The following is a 16,377-nucleotide window of genomic DNA, read 5'->3' on the forward strand; positions in this document are numbered from 1 at the left end:
AAATGGATGGCATTCCCTTATTTGTTAGAAACAGCATTAGACCAATTTTGTGTGTGTGGTTGGTACAATAAAAAAAAATCTGTGCCAGGATAACCTAAATTCTGAATTAAAAAAGCAGATTTCCACAACCTGTATAAATTATGCAGATTAATGCATAATCTGCTTTCCCCCATAATATATGGGGGGAAATGCTCTGCTCGTCATGGGACGAGGCAAAGACCTGCGATGCCCAAACAACTTAAAATTCTATTCAGCATTTGCTACACCACATGTTTTCAAGACCATTGGTTCAACCATAAAGACTAGATACTTGATTTTTTATTTATTTTAAAGATATTGATATTTGATGGGGCTATTTCCAGAGAAAATATTCATTTTCTCTGTAGGCTGAATAGACATGTAATTTTAGTGATATTTCTTTTCAGTCTTCTCATGAACACCACCCCTTTGCTTTGATAAATGATGGTGTATAACGTTGACATAAACCTAAAGTGCTTGCTTTCATATAAATGCCTTTGTTGATTTATTTGCAGGGTGGGAAGATTCCCATCAGGTGGACTGCACCAGAAGCAATTGCCTATCGTAAATTTACATCCGCTAGTGATGTCTGGAGTTATGGAATTGTAATGTGGGAAGTGATGTCCTATGGAGAGAGGCCTTATTGGGATATGTCCAATCAAGATGTAAGTGTTCTTCACCTTCATCTAAATACTGCCATTGTTAGACCTAGCTATCTGATATCAGTAACTGCATTCCTGCACACGTGTACTCTGAAATACGTTCCATTAGGCATGGGGTTGCTGCTGAAAATGTCATCTGGGGGCTGTGTTTGTTTGATGCTTCTCCACGCAGTTGGGGACTGAGTCTGAATGGCTCAAAACATGGCTAGAGTTATCATGTGCTTATCCAATGGAATAAACATGTTGCTAAAGACAGCAATAAAACAGCAGAATTATTACAGGCCGCTGATGGTTTTCTCAAGAACTGATGGCTTGAGCTCCCGAGCCTGGTATTTCTTCCTAATAGTTCAACTGCCCACTGCTTCTGGGAGCAACATTTGTAAGGTCTTAGTAAAAATTCAAGGAAATAGAAGGTGGGTTCCTCTTAATGCAATGCTGCAATAATGCTACCAGACCCAATAGGACTCTGGATAAATTCAGATGACCTTGTATTCTTTTGCCATCAACTGAATTAAAATGTGTGGTAAAATAAGTTGTCTTTCCACCCTCTGTGTCAGAATTGTTGCTCCAAAGACAGGGCTGTGATCTTCTGAATTAATATGAGACAAAGTCCTATGTGATTGGCCCATCTTTCATGGTTGCATAATTTGCACACAGCCCCCAGTCAATATGGCAACGCATCATTTAGGAGCATCTCCCACCCATCTTGGGGACTGCCTCTGAGGGACACCATTGTGGAGGTGGATAGAATCTTCTATTTGCATGCATCACTTCTTTTTGTAAGTCAAACCTCTCCATAGTCTTTTGGGGTGGTGGGACAATAAAATATTAGAAATATATTTGCCATATCTAACAATCCTGGATCTCCCTGGAGTGGGAGGGAGCTGCTCCTTTCTTGGGGTCCCGGCCATTGAAGATTTGACCTTCTAGTGTCAATACTAGTGGGAAGGGTTAGCTGCTACAAAGATGTCATTTCACAGTGTAACTTTCCCCACTAGAAATTATATGTTTGTGGAGAGGGAATGGAATGGGGTATCCTGGAAAAGGGCATGCAGACTGGGTGAAACACTGAATCAGAGTATTCTACACAGCAACATTTGGTCGCAAGTTGTGTATGTGTGTGTGTGTGTGTGTGTGTGTACATTTGTCTGTACTTTTGCTTCATGCCATATGAAAGCACTGGAATGACTTACAACTCATGCAAATGGAACCTCAGAAAAGGAAAGCATTTATCCATTTGCAAAGCATTTCAGTTATTCTAGTGTGGAAAGAAAATTGTTAATATTGATTCTGTACCACAATTTCCCACTTGAGGATCCGGTAAGAAAACTGGTTTTCCAATTAAGGGCAAATATTTTCAAACCCTAGTGTGGGTTTACATTCATATTTTTGAACTAGTAATGCTAATCTAAGACTGCACAAATAATTTCATTGGGAACATGTGATATTATTATTATTGTGCAAAAGGTTTAAGCAATAACAACAATAGGAGATATGTCCTTGGGGAACATTAAAAAGCAGCTTTAGTAAATGACCCCTTGTAAATTATGCAACTCTCCTTAACTGTACCATCTGGACTCCTTCAGTTCATTCCAAGAGGGAGTTAATAAAATTCCTGCTATTGTAGAACAGTCCTGAAGAAAAAGATGAAGAGGAATCTAATATATAGCAGAACATTTCAGAAAAGGACGACAGTCCGGTGAAAATGAGATATAACCTTTACCAGGAGGATTTATAAGCAGATTAACATTTCTTCCGTCCTCGATCTAGAGATATGAAACACTGAACACTTTAGTTCAAGGCAGGAAGCTGCATAATACTCACCCACCTTTTTTTATATAACTGAAAAGTTTCCAACATTGTTTACATGTGGATGGCATTGAAGCTGAAAAGAGATTTCCTTTTAATTTCCTTCAGATGTGGAATATATTTCAGGAGGGCCCACAGCTCGGCGGCCAAGTACATGGTTTGCATGTGTAAGATCCAAGACTCAATTGCTCGCCTCTCCAGTTAAAGATGAGATGGGGAGGCCAGAGCCCTCCAGAAGTTAGTGCATTCCCATCAGCCCCAAACAGAATGGTCACTATGATGGGATTTGGCGTCCAATAGCACCAAGAGGGCTCTAAGTCTCCCATCCCTGAGCTAAAGGATCGCAAGTAGAAGATCTGGAATAGAGCTGGCACTTTTCAGAGTAGGCAAGCTTTAGCTCAGAATAAACAAAAAGGCACTGAGCAGTTAGCATGAAAACAAAGCTTCAGGTGTTCTCCGGAAACATTATGAGCTTTTAGTAACAAAATGGAATTCGGAGCAGTGTTGAATTAGGTTTGCTGGTGTTTTTTATGCCCTCCTGCCCATGAGAGAGCAAGAAGAATGCCCACATTAATTGGGCCAGTGATGTAGCTATGACGCTTTCTGCTAGTGGAGGCAAACGAGAAGCTATGCAGCTCACGTCACACAGATTGTCACATAGATAAAGAAATACTGCACAGTGGCGGTGAGGAGGAGGAATATACATCTTTCTCCTTGCAATTAGAATGCAAATAAGGCTTGGAAAGTTATTAATTTTGTGGTTCTGAATAAGGCAGGGTTGGTAGCCTTGGAGACGACACTCTTCTCTGTTTGCCTTAATGCCTAGTGGCAATGGAAGTAGGAGTCCACGTTGCTTGCCTTTGTGCCTTACCCCGACACTTGTGAAACCAGTTGTATGGTTGTGCGAATCTATGTGTGTGGCCAATTAATCTTGCTTCTCTCTGTAAAGACTACCAACAAGAGTGCCAACTGTGACGGGGTGAAGGGTTGCGAACTGGGTAGACCGGGCTGTGAGGAACTGGATCTTGATTATGCATGAGCTTATTCTACATAGGTTTGCCAAATAGGCAGTACGTGGTAATGAGCCATATGTATGGAAGGGTTTATGGGGTCCTTTATACAGACAGGTTTCGGATCCTGTTGGATACTGTTTATAATTACACACTTTCAAGTGACACAGTAGGGCAGTTTGCAGCTGGCCTTTGTGGGTGCAGAACAGCCCAAGGCAATTTCCCCTCTCACATTGCATGGGAGACAGACAGATTTAGGGAAGGGAAAACAGGACCAGGTGTTACTGGCAGTGGAGTGGAGCTGAGCTATGACAAGGGAAACAGTAATACCGTCCGGTCGGTATCTGGGACATATGGGAATTGTTGACAACTTCAGGAAATCTCATTTTGGTTCTACTTCCAAAATGATCAGCTGTCAGTAAAGCAACAAAAGTCTTAATGTGTTGTTGTTGTTTAGTCGTTTAGTCGTGTCCGACTCTTTGTGACCCCATGGACCAGAGCACGCCAGGCACTCCTGCCTTCCACTGCCTCCCGCAGTTTGGTCAAACTCATTTTGGTGGCTTCGAGAACACTGTCCAGCCATCTCGTCCTCTGTCGCCCCCTTCTCCTAGTGCCCTCCATCCTTCCCAACATCAGGGTCTTTTCCAGGGAGTTTTCTCTTCTCATGAGGTGGCCAAACCTGCCTGTATATTTAGTCATCCACTTTCCTGGGAACAAGCCCCATTAAACTCAATGTAATTTACAACATAATCCTAATCATGTCTACTCGGAAGAAAGTCCTACTGAATACAGTAGGGCCTACTCCCAGGTAAAAGGGTTGGGATTATACCCTTTCTTCTGAGTAGACATGTTAGAGGATTGCTCCATTGAATTCATTTCCTTCCCTAGTTTCTAATTTGGAAGGCATTTGCTATGACTTCTTATAAGACAGGAGTTTTAGAAACAAAATCTAAAGCAAATAACACGCACTCATTTTTCTTCAATGTCAAGTTTAAAATGTAATACATTTAAAATGCCTCCGCTCTCCATTATTTTAATAATGCAAACTCTTAATTACAGTTTTCTGAAAAAGCAAACAGTAAGTATTGGGAAGTCCAAAAATAACCGAAGCTTTTATACAAACATGTATTTACTGTTATTAAATGTGCACTTCTTTAAAATGCCAAACTTATTCAAGGTTACCCCATTTTGTAAGTATTAAATATATTATTTTATTTAGCTCTCCTAAAATGCTGCCTTTCATTTGTTTGTTTGTTAGGTTATCAAAGCCATTGAGGAAGGGTATCGGCTGCCGCCCCCGATGGACTGCCCCATTGCTCTCCATCAGTTGATGTTGGACTGCTGGCAGAAGGAACGCAGTGACAGGCCTAAATTTGGACAGATTGTCAACATGCTAGACAAACTCATCCGCAACCCCAACAGCTTAAAGAGGACAGGCTCCGAAAACTCCAGGTCAGCTGCGCTTTCTTAATGGTGATGGATGAGGGAATATATTGGTGGCGACAGGCAGCTGTAACTCACCACAACTTCTTTGCTGAAACTGAAGTCTACTTCATAACGTTGGCCAGATTCTTTACACTTCTCACCCCCACCCCCGCTTCTGGTTTTTCTTTTTTAAGATTGCAGTGGAAGGACTGTTGCCCATTTGGGTTACGCTAGCATTCCTTTGGTCCACTGTATGCAGGAAAGATCCTTGTGGGATTTTGAAAGCACAGTCTTTTTTTTCTTCTCTTATCTTTTTTCCTTCTTTATATTGCTGAGCTATGAGCCTGAACATTGTTATAATGTAAGGCTTAGGTAATTCTGAAAGTGCCTAGAAGATTGGCTTCTTTTCTAATTGGAAAGGGAATAGGATACAAAATATGGAACTTTTAAAAAGTTTTATTTATCCTCCTCAAGTCATTGACCACAACAGAAATGTGAGGCTTTAAAAAAAAAACTGTGCAAAGCCTGTGTGTTGTTCTAATTTGAATAAATTAAGGTAAACATTTTGTTTTTAATTAAGAAACAATTTGAAAACAGGGGGCAGAGGTTAATCATCCTCATCCCCAAATAAACTTTACAAGTAAGAACAGCAGTGGTGACTGTCATTGCCTGTTCAGCAGTGAAGGCCAAACATAAAAGCTGGTCTTATTTGGGAGTAAGTCCTATCAAATTCAGTATAATTTATTTCTGGGTAAACGTGCATGAGATAGCACACTGCGTGAGGCTGAAGTCATTTGGGGTTGTTGCCTATGTAAGAAAGAAGTAGCTAATATGGGGTTGGATCCTAAGAACCGCTTGTGGAATGAAGTTGGTGGAAGGAACATCTCCTGCTCTCTGTAGCTCCCAAAAATCTTCTCAGAAGATGCCTCTGCCCAATCACAGTCCCACCTCATTCAGGAGAGGCCACTAGTAGTCAGTACTTTTGTAGTATTACTGACTACAAGTCACAATGCCTATGTAGTACCTTCATTGTCAGAGGCAGCATAAATATCAGTTGCTAGTATTCACAAGAGGGCCAAGTGTTTTTGTGTTTGGGTCCTGCTTGCAGGCATCTCGTAGGCATCTGCCTGGTCTCTTTGAGAACAGGATGTTGGAATAGGTGGACCTTTTGTCTCATCCAGCTGGACTCTTGTCTTCTTAAGATAGGGAAAACAGAGTATTTTGTGGGTCAACATTTATAGATCCCTCACAAATTCTTTTGCCAGTATTGGTGGTGAGGCTACTTATGACAGGGTGATTGTTTTTAGACTGGCATGCCAGTCCTCGCGGTACAGGTAAGGCAGGCTGCATTCGGTTGAGATGAACAGGAACAGAAGCATGGATTCTCATGCTTGCGGGCTCTTTATTTCTTATCAGTTATTTCTCTGCTTAAAGAAGGAGGAAATTTCCCTCAAGTGCATAATCAATCATGTGTCTCCAGGAACAAGTTGTCATAGCTGGCCAGAGGCGAGATATGAAACAAGAAGGAAATATTCTAAAAATGACACAGATCTTTCACTGAGGGGAAACAACTATTGCATTTCTCTCAGATGAGACTTCTCTTACAAGTGCAGGTGTCATCAGAGGCCAGACCATACTAGATTCAGCCGCTGACAGTCCGGTATCAAGGACAAAAAGTGGTTTTTCATGTTTAAATGAGTATGCCCCTCGGTGACCATTGCTTACCATTTACATTACCAAAGACAGGTTATTAGCCCTCTGAGGCCACTATCCTCCTGTTTTCTCCAGATTGCTCTAATTGCATCTGGAGCCTGGGAAGTGTATCCTTCTGTCTGTGTTAAATTATTTAAGAGAGAGTGTGTCACATAATACCAACTGTTTAATCTCCTTCAGTTGTATTTGATCTTGGTCTGCTGATAAGTATAGATCTCTGACAACCATTAGCTACTACTGCAGCGTAGAATCTGATATTCATAGCTGATTTCCGCAAAGTGTCGAAAGTACCTTTTTACATGAGGACGCAGTGCAAAGCCAAAGATGTCTGTTTGCACTTTCATGTGAATCTGTACAGCAAAAGCTACCAAATGAGTCCTCTTTTGTGACTGCCCATTGCTCACCTCTTTGATGCATGCTAAATATATCATCTGCAGAAAGGGGTGTGGTGGCTGTTAAGAATGAGAAATAGCATTCAATCAAGATGAGAGCAATCCTGGACAATAACTTATACAATGCCTTTAATACACCCAGTCTTTGATCTTATTGAAATAAATTAAAACAGCTTTTTTATTAAAAAAAAAATCACCATCGTCATCTTGAGATTTGAGTGAGGTGCTATGGCCTATTCAAAACCAGTGCTGTGTGCAAAGGGTGTAAAAAAACACACACTATATTAATAGATGTGTTGATGATGTTAAGATCCTGCAGATAATCTGAACTGGAACACGAACACACATTCCACAAAACAAAGATCAAAGACGCCATTATTCTGTGCCAGGCACACATGTCAAACAGAAACTGATTGATTAAAGTGGATTAACTCCCTGCCACCCCAGCTTTCAGTGTGCCAGGTTGAAGCCTTCCTTAAGTTCTCAGCTTCCAAACTATATGAGAGCACATAGTTCCACTAGTGATGTTTCAGTTCTGTTGAATTAAGATCTTATTTTTCATGGTAGACAAGAAGTACATGGGGAGAGGCTGATTCTGTCACAGCAGATTGTTTCCCATTTAAGACCTCATTTACTTTTCAAAGTGTTATGGATGAAACAGGCTTCTGTATCCTGCGTTGCATTCTTGGGGGATCAAACTGGTGCAGTCAGTTCTGCTGGTATAATAAATTCTAGGGAAAGGTTGGGTAGGCATCTTCTGGAAATGCTTAATTAAACGGCATCCTGCATTGATGAACAAGTTTACACCAGACTGCCTGTGCAGGCAGTTTCATTTCGGGTCTCTGCGCACCACAGATTAATGTGGCAACAGGCACTTCTGACCTAATTCCATTTTTTAATTATTCATCCTAAGCCAAAGGCTTTTGCACATAGACAGAATTTCCCTGCAAATCATGGGTTCTGACTGTCCCCAGTGGATAGCATAGCACTTAGCATTTGTCTGGAGCCTTTTACGGATAGATCAGCTAGTTTTCTGGCAGCAGTCGTGGTAGCACATAGTTCATCTATGATAAGAGGTGTTGCTTCTGGACATTTGCAGCTGTGTGCTTGAAACCCCATTTCACATCTTAAGATTTCCACATGAATGCACCCTTGAATGCAATCTATCATGGGGAGAAAAATTATGAGAGTGTAAATTGGCCTTGAGGACATCCCTAATAGTCTGAACCCGTTATGGTGTCTCTGCATACAGGCTTGGCCACAGGGTGTATGATGACATTGTAATGGCATTGCAGCTACATTGCAGCATCACAAATGTTTAAAAAACGAGACGTGTGAGACTTTACAGATTGTTCCCCAAAGGGCCTGAAACCGTTACCCTCATCAGACAGAACCATAGTAACTATCTTTGTCAACAGCATGGCACCAGTTTACTTGAAGGATTGTCCTTTTCCATGTATGCCCACTCAACCACTTTGCCGTGTGGAACATGATGTCCATTTGGCACTTGAAATCAATCAGTCTTTTAGCTTGGCAGCACCTACACTTTGGAACTCATTGCCTCTTGACATCAAGGCAGGTTCCTTTGCTGGACTCTTTTCAGCACCTGCTAAAAACAGTTTAGCTCCCAGAGCCTATCCAAATGTGTAGAAGTTGACCCATGTTAATCTGTTTTCATGCGAAATGTAGATTTTAATGATATTTAAGTTCTTTTTATTAAAAAAATGCTTGTGTTTAACTTTTATTTTCATTAGAATTCAAATGTGTGGGGTTGTGTTCTTTTTTTTTTGAAAACCACTTAGAGGTTCTATCTACAATCAAATGGTACATAAATTTCGTTAAAGAAATAAAATAAACAGTGGCTCACCTTTCTACCATATAGCAGAAAAGCAGTGCATTGTGGAAAACCTTTTTTTTTAAAAAAAAAAGGGACCTCACTTAGTATTAGATATATAGAAACAAATGTGTCTGCAATGCTACCCACAATATTTTCACCTACATTTTCATATCTGTCTCTGTGTATACATATTGAAGGAAGCACCTAAGTTACACATTGTGACCGGGTAAATATAGTCCTTACGTGTTTTGGAACTTTCTGCCATATATATTTGTGTGGGAAACTATTGCATACTTGTTTATTCACAGTATTTATATCCTGCTGTTCAGGTAGAGTAGTTTGCAGAAGTTTATTCTAACTATAATCACTGATGATAAAAAGTTACAATAGACAACTTGTTTATTCAGAAAAAGCTGTTATTGCTTCTCCTCACTCCCCTCAGGGCAAGATGGTTCTGCAGAAGCCCCTGTGGTGGTAGTTGGAGGCGCTTGTTTCTTACAAATCTCTAGGATTCTATGCCTCTCTTATCTGTACAGTGGAACCTCGGTTTATGAACACCTCAGTTTATGAATTTTCGGTTTATGAACACCGCGGACCCATCTGGAACGGATTAATTCATTTTCCATAACTTTCAATGGGAAAGTTCGCTTCAGTTTATGAACGCTTCAGTTTATGAACAGACTTCCAGAACCAATTACACCCATGCTTCAGTTTATGAACGCTTCAGTTTAAGTACTCCGCGGACCCATCTGGAACGGATTAATCCACTTTCCATTACTTTCAATGGGAAAGTTCGCTTCAGTTTATGAACGCTTCAGTTTAAGTACCCCGCGGACCGTCTGGAACAGATTAATCCACTTTCCATTACTTTCAATGGGAAAGTTCGCTTCAGTTTATGAACGCTTCAGTTTATGAACAGACTTCCGGAACCAATTGTGTTCATAAACCGAGGTACCACTGTACTGAGCACTGATTATGCAATATAAAGTCTAGCCGGATTTTTGTTCTTGTTGCTGTGACATCTTTTTAACCATGTTCTTCTGTTGTTGTTCCCAGACCTAATACAGCTCTGTTGGATCCAAGTTCTCCTGAATTCTCAGCCGTAGTTTCCGTTGGCGATTGGCTCCAAGCTATTAAGATGGAGCGATACAAGGATAACTTCACAGCTGCCAGCTACACTACCCTAGAGGCTGTGGTGCATATGAACCAGGAGTAAGTACTCAGCGGTATAACAAAAAAACTGGTAAATCTGGATATTTAATCGGCTTTTTTTGCTTTGCACTGCATATCATTGCATCCATTACAATATCAGTCTACAATGTGTGCTGTTCCAGAATGCCCTTCAGCTGCTTTAATCAAGCATTAGTATACATTCACCTTGCTTTGCCTTCTTTTCTCCTTTTTTGTGTATGTGCCTGTCTCAATATATTTTAATGGATTTTACTTAATATATTTTACTGGATCCACTTCTGACAAAAAAAAAATTCACCCTTCGGCTTCTTTCTTTTTTGCTTCATGCAGCGACCTGGCAAGAATTGGAATTACCGCCATTGCACACCAGAATAAGATTCTGAGCAGTGTGCAGGCAATGAGGACCCAAATGCAACAGATGCACGGAAGAATGGTTCCCGTTTGAGCCAGTACTGAATGAACTCAAAACTCTTGAAATTAGTTTACCTCATCCATGCACTTTAATTGAAGAACTGCACTTTTTTTACTTCTACTCGCCATTTGAAATAATAATAATAATAATAATTAAATAAATAAAAAGATTTGCAGCGTCGATTGATATATAAAGTTTGCCAGGAGTGTTGCGGGGAGGGGACCTACAGAAATGACAGCCCGTCATTTGTGAACAGGCCTGGAACAAATTGTTTCTTGGAATATACTTCTGTGTTGATCGACATTTATGTAATATACATGTATCTATATAACATCACATACAAGTTCTGATGCTGTGTTTGCTGCCAGATACTCTGCTTAAACGAAGGAAGGTACTGTTGTTCCCTCAACAGCCACTGGGATTACAATCATTGTGTTTGGCCTGTGGGGTAAACCACAGTTATTCACCTTTTATTGGAATGAAGAATCTTCTGTATCAAGACACGTTGGCATATTCTGAGCATCAACGGTACCTTGCAAAAACCTTGAGGGGAAATATCCTTTTGGCTGATCAGTGCCTCTCAATTGAAGATTTGGCCACTTCCAAGCTGAGACGGAGAACAGTCTTTATGGATTACTGGATTATTCTTTTTTGGAGGCTGGAGAGTTGCTTGAGGCTTGTACTGATCATCATTTTTGAGCACACATAAGTCAGCCATTCTTGACTGTGGATCTTCCAGACTTCCATCCTTTTGCCCTTCTAAGATACAATTGATTGTGCAACATTGAAAAGGTCAGTGGGACTGTGGTTTCCCCTTTGTGATAACGGTGGCTTCATTTCCTTATCAGTAATAAAAGAGAATGCGCTGATGGGATGTAGCTAGTAAAATAACCTTTCCCCCCCTTTTTAATTTAGTAAGACAATTATTCTAGATGTTTGTTTTCTACGCATCGTGGAGGGATTAAGCTTTCATTAGTTGACTCCATCAACCAACACTAGAATGTATGACATCTCTGCATTGGACATCACTTTTGTAGGTCTGTAGGATGAACTTTACACAACGTTTTGTGGTGTGCAGATTACATGGTTCAATTCTGCATCCATTGGGCTCTACACACATACCGTAGGTGCCCATTTCATTATGATATCCAGCACATGACTCATATAGACCATGGCACATAAAGGAAAAGTGTTGACATGGGGAAAAACCACCAATGGCCTAGGAAAAATCTGTATTGGTTTGCTACACAGGAAGCTTGACAGAAACCACACCCCACCCTAAATTAATATGCTTATTTTATAAGCCAGTCCCACTAGCTACCTGTTCACTATGTGAAAATTCACTTATCCGAACGTAAAGCTTTATGCCCAGATATCGCTAGACACTCCACAGATTCAGATATCTGAAATGATGGAGTTTGGCCACTTCTTTACTTCCTTGCTTTTTTCTGCTTTGCTAGGGAAGTCATTTTCAGGCAGAAACCATGCAGGGTGGGAGGGCAGGTGCAATTTTTGGTTTTGGACGAATCAGGGAGCTGGAGAGATTGGACAAATAAGTTTTTCCCTTTGTCTTTCTTTTGCTGGTAGGCTGCAGCCTTTTCAGAAAGAAATTATGAAGGGGTTGGGGGAGAGATTGGACAAATCCCTGATTAGAAATGTTCCCATAGGAAATAATGGAAATTGTGGACTTACTATGCAAACATTCACCTAATGAACGATTTCCAAGGGACCTGCATGTATTTATCCTTAACATCACTGAGAGTTGGAAAAGTGGTGTATGCTCCAGGCTCATTTGCCAAGCTGTTTATATCAATCAGACTTTTTTAAAAAACAAAAACAAATCTTACTACTCTCTGCATTGCATGTTCCTTGTCTATTTTGAACAAATATTAGATCAGCACAAGGAGTGCTGATGAAAGAGAAAATGCTTAATTTACAGCCGTACCCACTTTTTACTTTGATCTGTCATTCAGAAGTGGTGCACAATCCAACTTCATCTATGTTTATCTGGAAAACCCTCTCAGTTCAATGAGGCTCACTCCCAAAGAAGAGATTACAGCCTCAGATCCAGATCTTGGTTCATTTTGCAACCAGAAAAGTGTGCAGGAATGAAAGAGAATCAAACCTATTGATGATTTGGTGCAGAGAATATGAGTGTCATAAGGTGAGGCCACCTGCTAGAAGTATTTCAGCTAAGCTTATTATTTTGAGGATGGCAACATCACCTATTAGGTTTTCAGCTTTGATTTTCCCCCTCTCTCTAGTTCTATCTACTTGTGACAGCAGCTTCAGCACAAAAAGAGAATGACACTCAGGTTTGATTTGTTAGAAATCACTGCACTTATTTGGAAGCCAGGAGCACTGAGTGAATTGAAAGAGTCAAACTTGCCATATTCCCAACGTCACTCTTGTCATTTTTTGTCACTTGCAACAACAACTTACCAATTTTAACCACAAGCTTCCCCTATGAACTTGATTCTGAAAGCAAATGGTTGCGAACATGGGAAGCTAAATTTGGATCCTGTCAAAAAATCTGACAGCTTAGTAAAACCTTTTTGCAGAATTACCCATAAAAGCTTTTCATTTTGAAGAATATGGAGGTGTGTGTTTTTGAAAAGTGACTTAAACAGTCATATTTTAACACATTTGCTGGTGAATGTTAGTCTTTGAGTTTTCCTGAAAATATTAAAGTCTTCCTCAACCAAATAAGAATGGAAGTCCATCTCCCCCACTTCCTAAAACTTTTCCCCAAAAGCAGCTGGTGTGTGGGTATGTATGTTTACATGAACATTCGGAATAGAGTTAGACTCGGGAAGATGGGCTTTTATAACACCACTCATGCTGTTAACCTCACTGAAAATTGTTTCCTCCTCAAAGTTTCTATGGTTTTTTAACCCTAAAAGGACAAACAGCAACTTCATTGAGAGAGAGGAGAATTTTTTTACTGGGGAAAACAGCATGGTGTTAAAATTTCACCTCCACCCATTCCAAATTATTTGACTCTCCATGTTTCCCCCCTCAAATTTAAAGAGATCTTATCAGTCCTTGTTTAATTTTGTTTTGAAATTCAGAGAAATTTGGGGGCTCTCTTCCCAACCTGCAATGGTGTAAGCTATGTAGTCAGGTATACACACATACTTGGCAGAACTAGGATACAGCCAGAGAATGATTATCATGGACAATGGACTAAACCATGATTTAGTACTACCAGTATTTAAAAATCAGAATGGACCTGAGTAAAGCCTCAGTCACCCTCTCACATACAAACCCATCTCCAAATCTTATGTGGCTGGGAGAAAGAATTTGCTAGTATGTATTTTCCATTTTGAAGAATCCTGGCTTAGTGTTACACAGAAATCAGAAATTGTGGTTTAGCTCAAATTCTAGACCAGGCTTCCTCAACCTTGGCCCTCCAGATGTTTTTGGCCTACAACTCCCATGATCCCTAGCTAGCAGGACCAGCGGTCAGGGTTGATGGGAATTGTAGTCTCAAAACATCTGGAGGGCCGAGGACGAGGAAGCCTGTTCTAGACAAACAATTCACCTTTGGCTTTGTGAAGTTAGCTTAGTATCAAATTCACCAGAGCTTGTTTTAAACCACTGTCTCTGATTCATATCAAATCCTAAGAGAGGATTCTTTGAAATTAAACCAAACAAAGCCCTTCTCCAAACCATGCAAGAGACTAAGAGTGTCAGCCCAAGACTCTAGTGAGGCATGTTGCATGTTATAGCTCAGGTGTGGGGAACCTTTTCCCCCAATGGGCCAGATATTTATCTCCTCCAACCTGCTTTGGCAGGTGGGTAGAACCACCCACCTGTCAATCATCTGGTGTCAAAATGGTCCTGCCCACGTGTTGAAATTGACCTCCTATGTGGATGAGGGGAGATATTGACTAAGCAGGCCTAAACTTTCTGCCCACCAGCTGATGAGGAAGGAGTTCAATTCTGCTGTGTTTGGCTACATAGCTGAGTTCCACATGAGGAATGTACTGGTGCAGCTGATCATTGCAGAAAGCAGGATTGAACTCCCCACCCTCCACAGGCCAAGTCTTGACAGGAGTGCAGCCCTGCTTATAATCTGGGATCAGCTGTGCGAGCAAGCAAATAAAGTATCAAATATTCAAAACAGGAGATAATGTCACTAATCTGTTGGCCCCTCTAGCACAGAAATATTGGGCAGTTCTAGGAACACAGCAACAGGTTCACACATTGCTCCTCAGATTTCTAGGTTACGAGTAAACTCTCCTGTCTCCCCTACGCAGATCTGTGAACCTCAACCATAAAAGGAACTTTATCAAGCCTGGGATTGTCTGGTCCTGGCAGTGGCTTTCCAGGTCCTCAAGGGAGATTCTTTTGTGTAAACAGGAGATTTTAGAGTATTGAATCCGGGACCTTATGAAAGCAAAGCAATCACAAACTGCCTTACAGTAATGGCTACAATAATTCAAGCAGCAACATGATAGTGAGGCTGAAAGAAGGCATTCCAATCCTCATCCTAGCATTGGCTGCTCAAAATAGCAGGTCTTCCCATGTGGTGACCCATTTGAACCAACGTGGAGCCTGTGATCATAACCTGAGGCCATTCTTTGTGTGCCTCTTCCATGAGAGGTCTAGAGAGAAGCAACATGAAAACAGGCCTTTTCTGTGTTGGCTCCCCATTTGCAGAATGCTCTCCCCAGGGAGGCTCGCCTGGCACCTTCACTGCATTTCTTTAGGCACCAGGTGAAAACATTTCTCTATAACCAGGCCTTTACTGATTAACACTTTATGGCCTTCAAAATGTGTTTGTGGGAGGAGAGTTATTAGTTTGTTTTCGTTTTCATTTTATTATGTATTTTGTGTTCTTACTTTGTATGTTTATGTTGTGAACCACCCTGTGATCTTCAGATGAAGGCTGGTATGAAATGTAAAATAATAATAATATAATAATAGTTTGATGTTTGTCTCTTTTTTAATAGGGAAAATGGATCTTGCTTTCTTGGACTCAGCCCTTCCTGGTGCCCCTGTTGGCCTTGGAGGATAACAGGCCAGAGACAAAAGCCTTCCAGTGTCCCGGTTTACTCAGCACTGAAGATGGACTACATAAGCAGCATTGCTCCCTGAAGAGTGTCTCTTAGGCTTTCTTCTTTTTTCTATTTTTTCTTTTTCTTTTTTTGTTGTCAGCAACAAAACTGAAAGATGAAATGGCCCAGATGTGGGCTCTTTCATTGCCACTTGAGGAATGTACTGTATCAAAGCCCTACAGACTTCTCTTTCCTCGCTCCATTTATTTAATTTTTGTGTAAGTGCGTGTTCTCTCTTTTTTTTTTCCTCCTGCATGTCACTGCTGCATCGGTATGAGTGCAAGTAGCAGAGCTCTACATGTCATAACGATGGACGCCAGGGTTAGGTGCCGTAGCACAGAGCCCAGTTCACAAAAGCTGAGACTGTGTGGGACAGTGAAGTGATCCTTTACAGGGGGGGGGGGGAAGTGTGCCATTGCGATAATATCGATATTTTTTAATAGAATGGAAAATAACTTATTATCTCTTCCGGGAATGTGTGAGTGTGCGTATGGCCTTGGGTGTGTGCTTCTGTGTTGCCTGTTGCCCAGGGCCACCTGTGAACATGCAGATAGCATCTCAGAGAACTTGGCGGTTGTTGCTGAGCTGTTGAGTTTCCAGGCCAGTAGGTGAGCTATGCAACGGTGGCGAGAAATCACACACACTCCTGAATGTTACAGTCCTGTATCTATTCATGTATTATGTAGCTGCCACACTAACCTTAACAAATAGTTATTCAGCCTAGAGCAGGGGCGCCTTCACTCGAGTTGTGGAGTGATCCATTGTGAGTTCCATAACTGTGATAAAGAATTCGATCGATGACCATTAGTCTTGTCGAGGCCTGTTCATTATCGAAGCAGCAGTAC

At 41.0% G+C, this 16,377-nt stretch overlaps 1 protein-coding gene across 1 annotated transcript in view; it reads left to right on the plus strand.

The window, feature by feature from the left end:
• The window catches only part of EPHA4 (EPH receptor A4), a 156,755-nt gene extending 140,714 nt beyond the window's left edge, over positions 1–16,041 (plus strand). The window contains exons 14-18 of the mRNA XM_035132510.2: positions 534–683; positions 4,758–4,951; positions 9,923–10,078; positions 10,388–11,261; positions 15,428–16,041. Coding sequence (XP_034988401.2) covers positions 534–683; positions 4,758–4,951; positions 9,923–10,078; positions 10,388–10,502 — 615 coding nt within the window. The 3' untranslated portion in view covers positions 10,503–11,261; positions 15,428–16,041. The remainder of the gene's footprint in view (positions 1–533; positions 684–4,757; positions 4,952–9,922; positions 10,079–10,387; positions 11,262–15,427) is intronic.
• Positions 16,042–16,377: the final 336 nt, after the last annotated feature.

Source organism: Zootoca vivipara, chromosome 5 (genome assembly GCF_963506605.1).
Source record: "Zootoca vivipara chromosome 5, rZooViv1.1, whole genome shotgun sequence".
Taxonomy (NCBI): Eukaryota; Metazoa; Chordata; class Lepidosauria; order Squamata; family Lacertidae; genus Zootoca; species Zootoca vivipara.